At 64.6% G+C, this 17,427-nt stretch overlaps 2 protein-coding genes across 3 annotated transcripts; both read right to left on the reverse strand.

The window, feature by feature from the left end:
• Positions 1–102: 102 nt before the first annotated feature.
• On the reverse strand, positions 103–9,986 carry KHSRP (KH-type splicing regulatory protein). The gene is made up of 22 exons (XM_066207643.1): positions 9,978–9,986; positions 9,450–9,505; positions 8,849–9,074; positions 7,626–7,734; positions 7,466–7,504; positions 6,953–6,992; positions 6,566–6,615; positions 6,387–6,458; positions 6,225–6,282; positions 5,636–5,807; positions 5,328–5,426; positions 5,141–5,239; positions 4,465–4,567; positions 4,273–4,373; positions 3,805–3,946; positions 3,172–3,332; positions 2,815–2,933; positions 2,652–2,740; positions 1,930–2,121; positions 1,537–1,614; positions 1,294–1,455; positions 103–776 (listed from the first exon to the last, which is right to left on the reverse strand). Exons 1-22 carry the CDS (start codon positions 9,984–9,986, stop codon positions 103–105), a joined length of 2,850 nt encoding a protein of 949 aa, XP_066063740.1.
• On the reverse strand, positions 9,838–17,282 carry LOC136304011 (low-density lipoprotein receptor-like). 2 transcript variants are annotated; one of them, XM_066207682.1, is made up of 15 exons: positions 16,390–17,282; positions 14,882–15,262; positions 14,675–14,800; positions 14,233–14,355; positions 13,741–13,863; positions 13,224–13,389; positions 12,739–12,957; positions 12,428–12,546; positions 12,114–12,253; positions 11,830–11,974; positions 11,492–11,635; positions 11,162–11,224; positions 11,000–11,074; positions 10,437–10,582; positions 9,838–10,317 (listed from the first exon to the last, which is right to left on the reverse strand). In XM_066207682.1, the coding sequence occupies exons 1-15, from the start codon at positions 16,550–16,552 to the stop codon at positions 10,285–10,287; spliced, it is 2,166 nt and encodes a 721-aa protein (XP_066063779.1). In that variant the 5' UTR covers positions 16,553–17,282; the 3' UTR covers positions 9,838–10,284. The 2 variants fall into 2 exon arrangements, with proteins under 2 accessions (XP_066063779.1, XP_066063780.1); XM_066207683.1 differs by lacking the exon at positions 11,162–11,224.
• Positions 17,283–17,427: the final 145 nt, after the last annotated feature.

Consider the following 17,427-nt stretch of genomic DNA (forward strand, 5'->3'; position numbering starts at 1 on the left):
GCCCCGTTCTCATTGCAGATCACCATTTTGCACCCCAAAGCCTGCAGCATTCATCCCCGAAGCACATTTCTCACCCCAGCACGCCCCCAAGACACCACTTTTTTACTCCCAAACCGCCTCTACTTCCCCCCAAAATGTTTTTTTTCCCCCATTTGCCCCAATCCGTCTGCATTTCATCAAAAATCCAGAGTGGTTTTTGTTCCGTTTATTTGTGAAGTTAAAAACAAGCGGTAAAAAGTAAAAACTTTTGAGCCTTCGGTGGTCGGAGTTTTCCAGATGCTCCGGAACGACACAGACACGGCGGGGACGGGGGCGGCCGGGGGGACTTGGGGACCCCCGGGGGTGATGCTGGGGAGGACTTGGGGACTCCCGGGGAGCTTGGGGGGGTCGCAGAGGGTCTTGGGGGGGTCTTGGGGAGTCCCCAAGGGAACGCTGGGGGCCCTTGGGCAACTCTTGGGCTCCCCGAGGGGCATCTGGGGGTCCCCACAAGGGGATTGGAGGGTTTGGGAGGGGGGGTTGGGGTTCCCCAGGTGGTTGGGGATCCCAGGGGGATTTTCGGGTCCCCGGGGCTGTTTGGGGGGTCCCCAGCGGCTCCCAGGAATGTTCGAGCGGCTCCAGGTGGGGCTTGGGGGGAGAAAGGGGGTGGGGGAGGGGGGAGACCTCCCTCCAGGGGGGTTTTGGGGGTTCGTGGGGGGCCGCTCGCCCCATCCGGCCGCAGCCGCTCGCCCAAAACAAAAGGGGGTCACAGACGGGGGGGCACGTTGGGGTCACTGAGCCTGTTGGGGGGAAGCAGGGTGGGTGCAGGGCACCCCAGACCCCCTTGGGGGGATTCTGGGGCTCCCTGGGGAGTTTTGGGGTCCTTGGGAGGGGGTCAGCATGTGCAGTTCCAGTCCCTCCCCCAACAGGTGGGGTGTATGTTGGCCCCAGGGGTTTTCAGGGAGTTTGGGGGGTTCGTGGTTAGGTTTGGGGGGCCCAAGGGGAGTTCTGAAGGTCCTAGGGGTGTTTTGGGTGTCCTGGGGTGGGGTTTGGGGTACCAGAGGGGACCCTTGGTGGAATTTTGGGGGTCAGGATGTGCTGGGGGGGGTCCAGGAGTGCAAACCCTTCCCAGCAGGAAGGTCAGGTGGGGAGGGGGGGGTGTCTGGGGGCCCTGAACTGTCTTGGACAGGTTTTGGGGTTTTAAGGGTCCCTGGCAGGGGGGTCCCACAGTGACTGGGAGAGTCTCTATCCCCATGAATATTTCCTGGGCAGGGAAATCATCCTGGGGGAGGTTTGGGGGTCCCGGGGGAGCCGTACCTGCTGTCCCTGCTGCGCGGGGGGGGGGCGCGGGCCCAGCCCCCCCGGGGGTCTGCCCGTAGTATGCCGCTTGCTGCCGGTAGTACTCGGCCCAGGCCGCGCTGTAGTCGGGCTGGGGGCCGGGGGGGGCCCCGGGACCGCCCCCCGAGGCCACCTGGGCTGCTTTGGGGACACGGTCGGGGCGGTCAGGGCAGGGGGATATCCCCAGAGCCCCCCCAGGTGGGATTTTTGGGGGGGATTTACCTTGCTTCTTGTAGTATTCCTCCCAGGCCTTGGTGTAATCCTGCTGCGGGGGGGCCCCCGGCTGCTGCGGCTGCTGGCCTGGGGGGGCATGGGGGGTCAGGGGGTCGCAGGGGGTGCAGGGATTCCTAAGCAGGCTAACAGGGGACAGAGGGGCAGATCTGGGGTCCCCAGGGGCAGTCGGGAAGGGGTCTCTGTGAATGGCTTCGCTCCTGGGGAGGTTCGTGGGACACGGGGGCTCTTGGGGGCCAAGACTTGCTGGGGAACTCTTGTAGCTCCCCCCCCCCCCCCCCAGCAGAGGCATGGGGAGTCCAGGATGGATTTGGGGGGGTCCCAGGGAGGTTGGGAGGCTCCTGGACCCGCCCACTCTTCCCCCTCCGAACTCGCGGTGCCCACCTAGTTTCTTGTAGTACTCCTCCCAGGCCTTGGTGTAGTCGGCCTGGCCGGTGGGGGGGGGCTGGGGGGGCTCCCCCTGCACGGGGGGCGCGGCGGGCGGGGGCTGCGCCGGCACGGGCCCGGGGGGCTGCTGGTAGTAGTGCGAGTAGTAGGCGGCCCAGGCCGCGTTGGGGTCCGGGGCGGGCGCCTTGCCTGGAGGGGGCCCCAAAACCACGGTGTCAGCCGGGGGAGCCCCCAAATCTGGTGGGGGGAGGCCCCAGCTTTGGGACTTCCCTCGCATAAACACAGGATACTCCCAAGTCGAGGGGGCATGGTGGGCGTGGGATCCGGCACTGCCACCCCTTGGACGGGGAAGCCCCAAAACCCAAAAGGCCCAGGGAAGGAGCCCCAAACTCGCAGACCCCCCATAACCCAAGCGGTCACTGCTTGGGGTCTGACACTGCCCCAAAATCACACCGAGGGGGCCCAGAATTCCCAGCGTGAGCCAGGAGGAGCATTCCAAATGCAGGGGGGACCCCTAGAATCTGTAACCACCCATCAAAATTCCAGACCTACCCCAGAACGAAGGGGTCCCATCCCACACGCTATGGGCATTTACCACCACTTTGTCCCCCAAACCCTTAAAACCCAGTTGGTCAGCCCCAGGGAGGTTCCCCAAACCCTTGGGAGGCCCCCCAAAATGCAGGTGCCCCCACCAAGTCCCGAGGGGTCGCGGTACTCACTGGGGTCGTGGGGGGCCGGTGGCTGCCACTGGGGGTATGTGTTGCCCCAGCCCTGGGGGGGGTACTGGTGGGGGGGTGGCCCCCCCGGGCTGCGGAAAACAGGGGTCAGGGGGGTCGGACTTGAGGGGGACCCCAAGAACCCCCAAAAAAGGCCAGTACTCACTGCGGGGGGGCTCCGGGGGGGCCCTGGTTGAAGGGTCCGGGGTTGAAGGGGCCCATGGGGCCGGCAGGGCCGGGGGGACCCCCTGGGCCGGGACCGGGGCCGACGGGGCACAGGGGGCCCTGAGTGGAGAAAACAGGGCTCAAGGGAGGTTTCAGGGACCCCAGGACGGTTCTGGGGGCCCTCAGCAAGATTTGGGGCTGTGGCGCAGCCTTCGGGCAGCCTGCAGCACCACACTCGCCCCACCGGAGGGCGACACCGAGACTCCAAAGAGTGCTGGAGGTCACGGGGGTTTTGGTCTTTTCTGGGGATTCGGGGGAGTTTTGGGCTCCCCGGAAAGGTTTTTTAGGGTGCTCTCACCTCAATCTTCTCCTCAATGAGCTGTTTGGCATGGTCGATCTGCTGGGGGGTGCCACGGATCACGAATAGTTTGAAGTTGGGGTCCCCATTGGGGGGGAGCTGCCGCGAGATCTCCACGAATGCCCCCGTCTGCTGGTTGATGGCCTTGACGTTCTCCCCCCCTGCACCCCAAAATCCCCCGCGGTCAAAGGGGGGCACCCCAAAACCCCACAATCCCCCTGGGAGCCCCCAGTCCTCCCTGGGACCAGCAAAAACTTCCTGGGACCCTCAAAAGCTTCCCTGGAGAACCCCAAAACCCCAACGTGTGGACCCCCAACCTCCCCCACAAGGAGCACCCCCTATATAAGGGAGAAGAAAGGACTTTTGGGGGGGTCATGGGGTGTTGGGGAGTCTGTATTAAGGAGACCATCTGGAGGGCTTATGGGTGAGTTGAGGGGGGGTCTCAGGATTCTTTGCAGACAGCTGGGGGAGTCTAGAGGAGTTACAGGGGTTCAGAGGAGAATTAAAAGGGTCTAGGGAGATGTCTGGAAGGGATTTTGGGGCTATTTGTGGGGATTTTGGGAGCTAGGGATGGAATGGGAGGTGTGTGGGGAGGGGGGGATTTAGGAGGTCCCGAGGGTCACCTCCCCTCACCTCTGCCGATGACGAGCCCGCACTTGTGGGTGGGGATGGAGAAGGTCATCTCCCCCCCGGGGGGGCCCCAGCTGCCCTGGCCCCGGCCCCGGCCGCGGCCCCCTGGCGGCAGCCCCGGCCCAGGGGGTCCCGGGGGGCCGCTCTGTGGGGAGGGAGAGTCAGGGTTGGGCAGAACCCCCAAAACAGGGGGCACACACCCCAAAAAACATCCCTGCTCTAAAACAGGTCCTTCCCCAAAATAATGCCCCCACCCCAAAAACCACTCCTGACCTCCCCCTAGAACAGCTCCTGTTGCCCAAGGTGCAGTCCCCTCCCCAGATACCCGCAGGCTCTGCAGCAGGTCGTTGATCCCCCCTCCCCAAATACCCGCAGGCTGTGCAGCAGGTCGTTGATCCCCCCTCCCCAAATACCCGCAGGCTGTGCAGCAGGTCGTTGATCCCCCCTCCCCAAAGCCCCCTCTCCAAATACCCGCAGGCTCTGCAGCAGGTCGTTGATGATCCTGGCTGCGTGCTCACAGCGCTCAGGGGGTCCCATGATGTGGGCGATTTTCTCCGGTCCCGTCCCATCGTCTGTGGGGTTTGGGGGGGTGTCATGGGGGTCCCCACGCCCCCGGGTCAATGGGGAGGGTTCTTTCTTGGGGCAAGAAGGGGCTCCCCAAACCTTGCTTGAACTGGATCCGCACCCCGGCATCGTTTTGAATCTTCTTGATCATCTCCCCGCTGCGGCCGATGACGACCCCGACTGAGTGTCGTGGCACCGGCACCTGGGGGAGGTTGGGGGGGATCTGAGGGTCCTGACCCCCATCAGAAAAAAGGGGCTGGGGTGGAGAAGGGTTCGGGGGCTTTTTTGGAGTGAAAAATGGTGGGTTTTGGATAAGAGACTGAGTTTTAGGGTGAAAATGAGAACTTTTGCCTTGAAACTGCGATTTTTTGTGTTGAAGAACGAGATTTTTTTGACTGAAAAGCAAGGGTTTTTATTGAAAAGCAGGAAATTTTAGAATTCAAAAGTAAAGACTGATTTTTGAGCGCTAAAATATTTTAAATTAAAAAGTGGGATTTCTTTGAAAAACGTGAGTTTAGAAATGAAGAATGACAGATTTGAATCAAAAAACTGGATTTTTATAGAGCGAAAAATGGGGGCTTGGGTTGGACTGTCTGAAAATTCACACAAAAACTTGGGCTGAAAAAGGGGATATCTGGGGTGAAACATGGGGTGGTTTGATTTGACAATTGGGTTTTTTGGGGGTGAAACACTGAGATTTTAGAATGAAAATTGTGATTTTTGTGTGACAAAGGAGGTTTGGGGGTGACAAACGGGACTCTGGGGGCACACTCACGTCGATGCCCCCGCCCAGGCGGGCGCCGTAGTCCGAGCGGTCCCCGAACCCGCCCTGGTCACGCTCCCGAAGGATGTCCAGCACCATCTCACAGGCTTGCTGGGAACGAGGGGTTTGGGGGGGTCACTTCGGGGTTATTTCAGGAGAGCTTGGGGTCATTTCAAGGTGGGTTTTGGGCACCTCTCACCTGCACTTTGTAGGGCTCCCCGATGATCCGCAGGGGTTTGTCCACATTGGTGTTTTGGGAACCGTCTTGTATCAGGATCATCTTCACCCCAGCCCTTTCCTGGGGGGCACCGGGACCCCTCAGTGCTGACCCCCTCCAAACCGCCCAGGGACCCCCCAGGGCACTCCCGGGGTTCCTGGAGCTGCTCAATGCTCTTCCCCCCTTCCCAACCCCACAGGGATGACCAGAGACCCCCAAGCTCCCCTCAGTGACTCGAAAACCCTCCCAAATCTCCCCCAAGCCCCCCGCCGAGGGATTTTTGGGGGCACCTGGAGCTGTTTGATGGTCTCCCCACCCTTCCCGATGACCAATCCCGCTTTTCCTGCTGGGATCATCAGCTCCTGGACTGTCCCATTCTGGCCGTTGGCGGCATCAGGGAAGGGTCCTGGGGGGCCCCCCCTGCCCCGCGACACGATGTCGTCCAGCAGCGCCTTCGCCTTCCTGGGGAGGGGTTGGGGGATCACTGGGAGGATTTGGGGAGGTTGAGGGGATATTTGGGAAGGTTTGGAGTCACATGGGGATTTGGTGGAGGGGGGGGTGTTAGGGGATCATCTGGGGGTTTAGGAGAGATTTGGAAAGGTTTGGGGAGACCTGAGTGGAATTTGGGGGGGGTCCCTGGGGGCTTGGGGGGCGATCTGGGAGGTCACTGAGGGGGTGCAGGCGAGATCCAGGGTGCAGTCTGGGGTCCCAAGGAGATTTTGGGAGTCTTGGGGTGGGTCCGAGGCTCCCTAAGGGGATCCCAAGGGGCATTCTGGAGTCCCCAAGGATTATTTTGGGGGTCCCTAAGGGGGTTCTGGGACGGTTTTGGGATTCCCAGGGGTATTTTGGGGTTCCCAGGGGGATTTTTGCGTTACTCACTGCACAGACTCCGGGGACCCCGTCAGGGACACGCTGCGCTCCGGTAACCCGCCGCTGTCTGGGGGGGCACGGGGGGGGTCAGCGGAGTCCCCCCGTGTTTGGGGATTGTCTCCCATAATTTGGGGGGGCCCAAGAAGATTTTGGGGCCTCAGCCACACGTACCTGGGGAGATCTGCACTTTGCACCCTGAATCCTGCTGGATCTTATTGATCTGCTCCCCCCCGCGGCCAATGACTGCAAGGGGAAGACAGAGCGGGGTTCAGGGACATCCCCAAAACTCTCCAGGAGGTCCCCAACCCCCTGGGACCACTGAAGCCCCCTCCCCGACCCTCCAGACTCACTGAGGCCGACCATCCCGTCAGGGACCCGGTACTCCTCCGTCACCGTTGTCCTGGGGGGCACCAGGGGGGTCATGCTGACCCGAAAAGCCCCACGAGCACCCCAAAACCCCCAGGACCCATCAACCCCCCCCCCCCCCAATTCCCCAAGGACACTTGAAAACCACCCCGAGACCCCATAAACCTAACCAAAACCTTCAACCCCCCACCCAAACACCCCTCAAACCTCCCTCCAAAACCTGCAGTACTCCCCTAAAAAACCCTCAACTCCCGAGGACCTCCCCACAAACCCTCCCTCACCTTCCCAACCCATAATAAACTCCCCTCAGGAATCCCCAAAAGAACCCCCCCCAACCCGCAACACCCTCCAGGCCCCCTGGACCCCCATACCTGGGTGGGGGGTGGATGGGCCCCATCGGTGCCGGCAGTGCTGAGGGGGGAACCTGACCTGTCTGTGGGGGTCCCCCCGATTTGGGGGGGGGCCCCAACTTGCCCTCAAGACCCCCCAACCTCCCCCAGCCGCCAAACCCTTTTGGAATCCCCCAAACCACCCCAAAGACTCACTAAAAAGCACCTCCAGACCCCTGAAAACTGCCCTGGACATGCCAAAACTCCCCCAGAACCCCCGACCTCCCCCTGCACCTGCTTAACCCGCCTCAAACCACCCCCAGGACCTCCTGAAACCCCCTCCAGGGCACCCAAGTTTCCCTTTGGCCAGCCCAGACCTCCCTGGGGCCCCCAAGAGCCCTTTGGGGACCCCCAAACTGCCCCCGGGACATTCCACAGCGCCCCCTCCTGGAAACAACTGGTACTACAAGAGTCCCCCCAAAACGTCCTGATGCCCTAAGCCGCCCCTCCCCGACACCCCCCAGCCCACCCCGGGGACCCCCAAACCCCGCTCACCTTCCCCCTGTGCTGCCAGTTTCTTGCTCTCAGGCTGGTCTGTGGGGTGGGGGAATGATGTGGTGTTAGGGACTCCTCGATTGCCCCCCACCAAGGTTTTGGGAGTCCCCCGCAGTCTGAGGGGTTCTCCCCGGGTTTGGGGGTCCTGTGCCCCCCTTACCGCCGTCCTCCAGCTGCCGTTTCTGCCCCCCGAAGCTCCCGAAATCGGGAGGGGGGGGGTTGTTGTTGGGCACCGGCGGCGCTGCGTCCCCCCCGATCTTGGCTGCAATCTGGGGGGGGGGTAAGGGAGGGGGTCACCGCAGAACTGGGTCCCAGAGAGCTTCAAAACCCACCAGTACCCCCCAAACACCCCCCCCCCCCCCCGGGCCCCCAAACACCCTCAGAGCCCTCAGGACTCATAGAAGTCCCAAAGCACCCCAAGATGCTCCAAAAGCCCCTAGGGATCACCCTGAAAATTGACCCCCTTCAAACTCATGCCGAGACCCCCAAAACCCCCCAAATCTCTCAAGGAACCCCAAAAGGTCCCAAAGCCCCGCAGGTGCCCCCGAACACTCCCCAGGGACATCCAAACCCCCTGGAGAACTCGCAGGGAACCCCCCAAAATGCCCGATGGGGTCATCCCAAATTAAAGACCTCCCCACTACCCCAGCACAAGCAGGAGCCCCGCAAAACTGCCCCAAAAGCTCTTGGGGAGGGTCGTTCAAACAGCAAGAAACCCCTCAGAAAGGCCCCCACGAGACCGAGATTCACCAAAGTCGACCCCAAAGCCAGGTCTGAGCCCTCCAGGACTCTCCATAACCCCTCCCAGAGCCCCCCCAAACCTCTTCACGCCGATGCGCTCCCCCAGTGCCCCTCCCCCGACTTCCAAATTTTGGGAGCCTTCCGAAATCCCTCCCGGAGGGCCACCAGAGGCCCCCGGCGACAGCGCGACCCCCGAACTGGGGGCGTCGGAGGCCATGTGAGCACCCCCCAAAGCGCCTCGCCGTTAACTAGGGTGTTAATTACGGTAATTACCGTAATTGTGGAGCTAAAGGGTGCGCGAGAGCGGGGGAAGGCTCTGGGGATTGGGAGGAATTACGGTAAAGTACTGTAACTACCGTAATTACGGCGCCAGGACCGCCCGGAATCGGGGGAAAACAACCGGGGAGGGATGCGGGATTTTATCGGGGTGCGGGCGGGGACGGAACTGGGGGGAAAACCGTGTTTGTGAGTGGGGGGGAGGGGTTCCCGGGGGTGGGGGAGGGGCGACTTCCCCTCCCACGACCCCCGTGGGGGGCGGGGCCTTACCGGGAACGTGGGGGCGGGGCCGCGGCGCCCCGGGGGGGGTCGCGGGGGGTCCCCGACCCTTCCCGCCGCTTCCCGCCGCCCCGCCGCGCCCCTCACCTGCCGCGCGCGCTGCACCGCGTCGGCGAACGCGTCCTTGCGCCCCGTCCCGCCGCCGCCGCCGCCGCCGCCGCCGCCCCCCGGGCCCCCCACGGGCCCGGCCGAGGGGGGGGGCGGCGGGGGCAGCCCCGGGCTGGGGGGGCGGGGGCGGCGCGGGGCCGAACTCGGACATGGCGGAGGCGGCGACGGGCACGGGCCGCGCTCGCCTCGGGCCGCGCGGGGCACGCTGGGAGCGCGGCGGGGAGGCCCGCCCCCACCGGCGCCAAACGACCAATCGCCGCGCGGGGGCTACCTGAGCGACGGAACTCTCGCCTAGTCAGCGGCTGCGGGCAGCGCGCAGCGGCCAATAGGAAACGGGAAGGCGCCTGCACGCCGCGATTGAGCCGTGTGGCGTGAGTGGCAGCCGGGTGGGCCAGTGGAAGCGCGGGGACTGGTCGCCGTGCGTGGGCCGGACTGCGGGGTGTGCAGCCAATCGTGCTGCGCGCTGCCCCTGGGCAGCCCCGCGAGACTCCGCGATTGGTCGAGGAAGCGGAAATCCCGGAAACGGCGGGGCGAGCAGTGAATGACGTTGGCCACGACCAGTAGCTTGCAGTGCCCTCACCTCCCACCCGCGCCGCGCAGCGATTCGAGGATGCAGTTGATTGGCGGCGAGTGCAGCTAATGGAGCACGGGCATCGGGAAGGGCGGAGCGTCCTCAGAATTACAGGCGCGATAATCAATCGACGGCGGGACACGAGGTGGCCAATCACAGCCAGGGTCGGGGGTGGAGCGTGATTGGCAGTTCGCCTAGCCAATAGCCCGCGTCTCTGTTTGCGCAACGCCCAATGAGTATCGAGCAGTGATTTTGGAGGGAAACGGAGACCAATCAACGACCGTGCTTGCAGGGGCGGGGATGAGGTTGCTGTGCTTTGGACCAATCGAGCGTGTGGAGGTTTTCGCCGTGCCCCGCCCCAGTGCTTCCCCTCCCTTCCAGTTCACCCAATTCAGCCTTTGAGAGATCAATAAATAAAACTTTATTGATGGGGAGGGGCGGGGCCACCTCGGCTCCGCCCACTTCCCAGGGCCTCAGCCTGGGGGGAATTCACAGTATTTTGGTAAAAAATAAAAACCAAACTGCCCCAGGGGTTACTTGGGGCATGGACAGCTATGCACAGGTGTGTCTGCAGCCATAGCCGCGTGTGCACAGCCTTGTCCAGGTGTGCATAACCATGTCTGGGTATGCCTGGGAGTTTCCAGGTGTGCCTACGGTCACGTCTATGTGCACAGCTATTCCCAGATGTGCCCAGGTACATCCAGATGTCCGCCCAGGTGTGTCCACATGCACACAGCTGCTCCCAGATGTGGCCACCCCAAGCCCTGCTCTCAGTCCCGCAGCTCCCTGGGTGTTGCTCCCCCACCCCAGGGGGCTCGGGGTCAGCCTTGGCTCCCCCAGATCCTCAGGGCTCATCATCCTCTGACGTCAGCGGCCGCTGGGGGAGGAAAGGGGGGGGTCAGTGGGGGCGTCCCTGAACCCCCCTCTCACCATACCCACTGCCCCATCCAGGCTGTCCCCAGGGCTCCCTCAGCACCGCCCCCCCCCCCCACTCACCAGAGGGTCCCCGAGCCCGCCCCCATCCAGAGGGTCCCCGAGCCCTTTCCGGAAGGTGGCATTGGTGAAGCTGATGCTGTTGGTGGTGCGCCGTCGCCACTCCTGCCACAGTGCCCTGGCTGCCACCCCCAGGCACAGCACCAGCCCTAGGAGACACAGGGAGAGGAGTGGTCACGGGGGGGTCCCCAGAACTGCGACCCCTCCCCCCCCAAGTGACCCCCAAAGTCTGAGACTTCACCCCCAAAATCTGAGCCCCAACTACAGCCTGACCCCCGGAGCCCCCTGGTGGCCACGGGCAGGAACTGCAGGGATGGGACCCCCCCACCTTTGAAACTGCCCCCATCCGAGCTCCTCCCAGATTTTGTCTCCGCCCCATTTTGGCCGCCCCAACCCTCCATTTTTGGCACCGCAGTTATGGACCCCCCTCCCCCACCTTTGGGATCCCCATTTTACCCCCCCGATCCATTCCCCTACCCCCCCCCGACCCCCATCCCAGGCACCCTTTTCTTGGGATGAAAGCCCCTGAAATTTTGACCCCCCTTCTCCCCCAGCCAAGGCCATACCGAGAGGCAGCAGGACCCAGAGTGCTGCCATCCCCGACCGGGCCCCCCCAGGCCCCCCCGTCTGGCCGAGGTCACCTGTGGGGACAGGAGTGTTCAGCGTGTGACCAGTGGGTGTGGTCAATGGGTGTGGCCAGTGGGTGTGGCCGTGGGCAAGGCTGTTACCTGTCGAGGCGTTTCCCTCCCTGCTGAAGTTCCGGGTGAGGGGCTCAGGGGTCCTGGGGGGCTCTGGGGGGATATGGGGAGGGTCACCTGGGCACAGGGGAACCTGGGGAGGGGTTTGGGGGAATGTTTCCACGGGGTCTCAGGGAAGTTTGGGGTGATCTCAGGGTTACCAGTCTCACAGGTATGTCAGGGAGGGTTTGGAGGTGGGGGGGAGGACAAGGGGGTCTCAGGAGGGTCTGGGCAGGTCTCAGGGCGTCACCTATGGCACAGGTGGGTCTGGAGGGAAGGACTGGGGGGGTTCACAGGGATGGGGGGGTCTCAGGGGGTTACCTGTGGCACAGGTGTATCCGTCACTATCCAGGTGCTCCCCGTCGGGGCAGGTGCAGCGGAACTGGGGAGAGCCGGGGCCACGGGCAGGGGAGGGGAGGCACAGGAAGGAGCAGAGACCTCCAGGACCCTCGCAGCGGTTGAGGCCTGGGGATGGGGCACAGGTAAGGGGAGTCTGGGGTGGTCCCTGGGAGAATGTGGGGTGACTGGGGTGCCCCCGGGGTGTTTTGGGAGTCCCAAGGATGTCTTTGGGGTGTTTTTGTGTGGCTGGGGTAACTTTGGGGTCCCAGTGGTGTTTCGGGGGTGTTTTGGGTATTTTGGGGGTGTTCTGGGGGTTTTACCTGCTGGCTGCCTCCCCGGGTGCAGAACCACAACTGCCTCAGGGCTGAAAAGCTCCTGGGCCACCACCTGGGGGGTGGGGGAGCCCCCCTGGAGCCGTGCGGCCACCAGGGACCCCCGGTGGGGGTCAGTCCAGAAGGCCCAGTCCTGAGGGAAGGGACACAGGGGGAGTCAGAGAGGACACAAGAGAGACACTGTGGGGTCCTGAGGGACACAGGGAAGGTCAAGGGGGAAGGGGACAGGGAGGGCTGTTGGGGGGACATTGTTGGGGTCCAGGGAGTCTCACCTGGAAGACAGCGAGGCTGAGGGGCTGCGCCAGGTGCTGGGGGTCCCTCAGGTGCGTCCGGCGGCCACTCCCGTCCAGGGCCACGCTGGACAGGGTGTGGAGGCGGCCATCGGTCCAGTACAGGCGCTGGGAGAACTGGTCTGGGGGGCATGGGGGGGGTCAGGGGGGCATTGGGGGTTCAAACACAGGGCTGGGGACATACGGGGACACCCAGTACAAGCACTGGAAGGTCAGAGAGGTGTGGGGGAGTCTGGGGGGGTCAGCAGGGTCTGGGGAACATGGGGATGGTTTGGGGACAGGTGTGGGACCCTCACCCAGGGCCAGCCCCTGGGGCCGCTCCACGTCCTCCGTCACCAGGGGCTTGGCGGGGGCCCCATCCTGGGCCCCCCAGGCGATGTGGGGGCGGGACCCCCAGTCTGACCAGTACAGGTACCTGGGGGACACCAGTGTCACCAGTGCCACCGGTGTCCCCTGTTCCCATCTCCCCAACGCAGCCCCACAGCCGCCATGCATCCCATTCCACTTCATTGTCACTGCCCCAAGTCCCTCTCTCCCCAAAGCCCCCTGTCCCCCCTCCCTGTCAGCCCCTGTGTCCCCCCCATGCCCCTCCCCATCCCCCCCGTACCCGTTCAGGGGGTCCACCACCACTCCCCAGGGCCGTGTGCGGGGGTCCCGATGCAGGGTCCGGTGGCGCGTCCCCGAGGAGTCACTGACGGCCACGCGGCCGGAGCCGGGCTCGGTCCAGTACAGGAGCTGATGGATCCAGTCCAGGGCGATCCCGGCTGGGGACCCTGGGCCCGGGACCACCCCCAGTGGCACCGCTGGGCCCGCGGCCAGGGGGGCCCTGGAGGGCACCGGAGTCAGTGGGGCGCACTGGGGGGGGATTGGGAGGACACAGAGGGGTCCTGGGGGTTGCTGGGGGGAGTTGGGGGTTAGGGTTGAGAGAGACTGGGGTGGGAATTGGGGCTCATGATGGGACATGGGAGGTACTGGAGGGGCCATAGGAGGGGGTAACTAGGAGGCCACGGGGGGATTTAGGTGCACTGGGAGGGACTGAGGGTCACTGGGGGTCATGGGGAGGCACTGAGGTGGCCCCAGGGGGTCCCTCACCTGTAGATGAGCCCCTCGCTGGGATCCCCCCAAAACAGGGACCCCCTCTCGACACCAACGTCCAGTACAGCCACGTGCTTGAGGGGCCCCTGCAGGATCCGGGGTTCGGAGCCCCCCAGCGCCAGCACCTGGTGCCGGGTGCTCACCAGGAGGGTGCCGGGGGGGCCTGGGGGGGTGCACCAGGGTCACCCCCTCGCAGGGAGCCTCCCCAGCCCCCCAAAATCCCCATATGGCCCCTCAAACACCTGACAGCCCCAAACCCCCCAGCCCCCCAAATTCCCCTTGACCACCCTCGGGACCCCCTGATCCACCCCCCCCCCCCTCCAGCCCCCAACCCCCTGGGATGCCCCCAAAACTGCCCCAGGAACCCCATTTCTCTCAGGGACCCCAACGCCCCCCCGGGGCACACTTCAGGGTATCAGGGCTCCCCTGTGCTGTCCTGGTGGGGGCTTGGAGCATTTTGGGGGTCCAGGGGGGATGTTGAAATATTTTGGAGTATTTTAGGGATGTCACACACCATGGCACGTCCGGTTGTCGGTGTCCAGGATGAAGCCGGCGGGGCACAGACACTCGAAGCCCACCTGCAGGTCCCGGCAGCTGTGGGAGCAGCCCCCGCCCCCTTCCAGGCACTCGTTCACCCCTGGGAGGCACGAGGGGGATCAGGCGCCCCAAAGTCTCCCCCTGGACGGGGCGGAGACCCCCAAAGTCCGGGGGTGGAAGAGCTGGGGTAAAAGCGGGGGTTGGGGAGGTTTTGGGGTGGTCTGAGGAGGTCTCCTGGTGCTTTTAAGGTATTTGGGGGGTTAAGGGGGCGGTTGGGAGTATTGGGAGGATTTGGGATTTTTTAGGGGTGGTTTCCAGGGAATTGCGGGAGGCCTGGGGGTTTTATTTTGGGGTGCTCAGGATGGTTTGGGGTTCTAAGGGGATCTGGGGTTACTCTGCAGGGAGGTTCAGAAGGTCCCTGGAGGAGACTGGGGGGATCTCACGGGGCGGTTTTGGGGCCCGTCCTCACCACACTCCTTGAGCGGCTCATCCGACCAGTCGCGACAGTGGCGCCGCCCATCACAGACCTGCCCTATCGCGATACACTCGCCCGAGCGGCAGCGGAACCGGTGCGGAGGGGGACACGACAGGGCTGGGGAGCGCGGGGGGGGTCAGAGACCGATACACACAAAGCGTCCCCCAAAACCTCCCTCAAAGTCCCTTAAACCTCCCCCACATCCTCTCAAAACCCTCCCAGACACCCCCAACCCCCCCGGGGCCGCCCCAAAACTCCCCCGCAAGCCGTCCCAGACCCCTTGAAGTCCCCCAAATGCCCTCAAACCCTCCTCAAACCCCCCCCAAACCTCCTCAGAACCCCCGCCCCCCCCCCCCCCCAAACCTCTCTAAACCCCCTCAAACGCCCCCAAACCTCGCCAGACCTCCTCAACCCTCCCCCACGCCCCCTCCCGTACTGTCGGGACACTCCTCCTCGTCGTCACCGTCGCGACAATCAGGAGTCCCGTCACAGGCCCGGGCCCCGGGGATGCAGCGCCCGTCTCGACAGCGGAGCTGGCCGGGGGGACATGGGGGCGGAGCGGCTAGGGGGAAGCGGAAGGGTCAGCAGGGCAGCGACCCCTCCAGATGTCCTAGTCCCTCCCAGTCCTTCCTATCGCACGCACCACACCCCTCCTCGTCGGAGCTGTCGCGACAGTCGGGGGTCCCGTCGCAGCGCCACCGCCTGTGGACGCACTCGCCGGACCCGCAGGGGAACTGCAAAGGGGGACAGGCGCGGGGGGGCCGGGGGGTCCCGCACATGTCGGGCTCCTCGTCGTCTCCGTCGCGACAGTCGGGATCGCCGTCGCAGCACCAGAGCCGCGGGACACAGCTCCCGTCGCGACATTGGAAGGACGAGGGGGCGCAGGGCGGCGGCGAGGGCGGGGGGTCGCAGCCCAGCTCGTCCCCCCCGTCGGGACAGTCGCGCTCCCCGTCGCAGGCGAACGATCGCGACAGGCACGAGCCGTCCCCGCAGCGCAGCTGGTCCGGGAGGCACGGCGGGGGCGCTGGGGACGGGAGAGAATCGAGTCAGGGACCCCCAAAGTAACCCTAAAAAGAACACAAAATACCCGCAGGAACCCCCACAACACACCCAGAGAAGCCAACATACCCCCTCGGACTTCTAACCTCCCCCCCGGGTCCCCACACCCCCTCCCAGAGACCCCCAAAACCCTCCAGAGACCCTCCCAGCTTCCCCCTCCCATAAGGACCCCAAAACATCCTCAGGGACCCTCCAAACACTTCCCAAACTTGGGGGCCACCAGGGGGGAAAGCTCTAGCCCAGCGTGAGGGGGCTGGTCTTAATCCGGGAGTCCCATTTAGGGGATCCCAGTCCATTTTCGGGCTTCCAGTCCCATTTTGTGGGGTTTTCGCCCCATTTCGGCGTGTTCTAGCACCACTTTGGGGATTCCGGCCCAATATTGAAAGTTCCGATCCAGTTTTGGAGTTTGACCCCACTTTGGGGGCGTTCTGGTCCCATGAGGGGAGGTTCCGGTCACATTTTTAGCGAGTTTTTTTCCCATTTTTTGGGTCCCGATCACGGTTTTGGGGTTCCTGGTTCCATTTCGGATGAACCTGGTACCATTTTTGCGTGGTTTAGCCCCATTTTGGGGGGGGGGGGGGGGGGTGGGTGTCTCAATTTCCCCCCGGCCCCACCCGGGCGCGCCCTCCCCGCGCGCCGTGCTCTGATTGGCTGGAGCAGGCCCCGCCCCCGCGGGTGGCCAGTCTGGGCTCAGCCAATGGGAGCCGCGTCCGTCGCGGGGCGGGGTGGGTCGCGGGCGCTGATTCGCCCAGCCCGGACCGGGGGGGCGGGGTCGCCCAGCCCGTGGGGCGGGGGGTGACACGTGGGGGGCGCGGGGGAACTTTGGGGGTCCTGGGGGGTCAGGAGGGCGTCATGGGGAGCCCCCAAACCAAACGACCCCCGATTTCCCCACCCGTGGGACAACCCCGTGAAGGCGGGAGGGGGGAGCCTGCTTTGCTGGGGGCAAATCGCGCGTCCCCCCTTCCCAACTCTCCCCGGGATTCCTGGTGCCCTCCCGCCACCCCCAACGTGGGTCTGGGCGTGGGGGGTTCCCCCACCCCCTCGTCAACCCCCTCCGGACCCCCAAACCCCTCCTCGGCCTCACCCCCCCACCTGCGCTCGGTGTCGCTGTCGCCATCGCCGCTCCCAGAAGCAGGAGGATCCCGGCGGTCCCGGTGCTTCCCGGTCTACGCCCGGTGGTCCCAGAGCCCACCCTGGTGGTCCCAGATCCGCTCCCGGCTGTTCCCGCTCTTGTCCCGGTGCTGCCTGGTCCCATCCCGGTATTTTCCGGCTCCTTTCCGTTGGCTCTGGGCTCTATCTCGGTTTTCCAATCAGGGTGCGTGTCCTGGCGCCCACCGGGAAGGGAGTCGGGGCTTGGAGGGATCCGGGCGCTCAGTGCCGATCCCTGTACCGGTCAGTTCCGGGGCTGGAGCCCGGTGCCTGTGCTGGCCCCGGTGCTGATCCCGGTCCGCCCCGGCGTTCCCGGCGCCGCCGCCCGTGGCCGCAGGTCTCGTCAGGCCCCATTTAACGGGCGGGGGGAGGAGCTCGGGGCGTTCAAAAAGGTGGAGGGTGGGGCGGGAAAACCGGGAATGAGGGAGGGAAAAGGGGGAGGGACGGACGGAAAACTGGGATCGGGGGAGACGCGGACACCGGAGCGACCGAACACCGGGACAGGGGGAGGGAAGCCGGGATGGAGGGAGGAAAACCAGGATAAAGGCAGGAAAACCGTGAGGAAAGGAGAAAGGGCGCGGCACGGGGGTCCCTTTTCCCACCCGCACCTAAAAGCCGCTTTTTAAGCGTTTTCCTTCTTTTCACGCGGGATTAATCATGTTTTTTTCCACTGGAGATGATCCCCGGGGGGTTTGGAGGAGGATCGGGGGGGGGGTGGCACAACTTTCCCCAACTGCCCCCCCCCCCCCCCCCTTTCCCCCCATTCCCAGGGCAGGGAGGGGTCGTTGCAGCGGCACCTCCGGGAATGACATGAATCCCACTGCGGTAGGGACACTCCAGGGACCCTCCGAGACACCCCTCCCCCCCCCCAACCTCCAGGGACTCCCCAATGCCCCCAGAGTCAGAGTCACCCCAACAAGACCCTGCCCCTCCCTGAGACTCCTCTGGAACCCCCCCAGTTCCCCCCCTGGAGGTGACTCG

This window comes from Chamaea fasciata, unplaced genomic scaffold (genome assembly GCF_029207755.1).
Source record: "Chamaea fasciata isolate MVZ Bird 193981 ecotype frontalis unplaced genomic scaffold, bChaFas1.0.hap1 SCAF_46, whole genome shotgun sequence".
Lineage (NCBI taxonomy): Eukaryota > Metazoa > Chordata > Aves > Passeriformes > Sylviidae > Chamaea > Chamaea fasciata.

Coding starts and splice junctions, on each gene's coding strand:
- KHSRP (XM_066207643.1), bottom strand. Junction 4,374..4,464: donor GCGGATCCAGTTCAAGCAAG/GTTTGGGGAGCC, acceptor CAAACCCCACAG/ACGATGGGACGGGACCGGAG. Junction 1,456..1,536: donor GGAATACTACAAGAAGCAAG/GTAAATCCCCCC, acceptor GTGTCCCCAAAG/CAGCCCAGGTGGCCTCGGGG.
- LOC136304011 (XM_066207682.1), bottom strand. CDS start 16,552: ATGGGACCAGGCAGCACCGGGACAAGAGCGGGAACAGCCGGGAGCGGA. Junction 14,801..14,881: donor CTCCGACGAGGAGGGGTGTG/GTGCGTGCGATA, acceptor GCTTCCCCCTAG/CCGCTCCGCCCCCATGTCCC. Junction 11,075..11,161: donor GGAGGGAAACGCCTCGACAG/GTAACAGCCTTG, acceptor CTGTCCCCACAG/GTGACCTCGGCCAGACGGGG.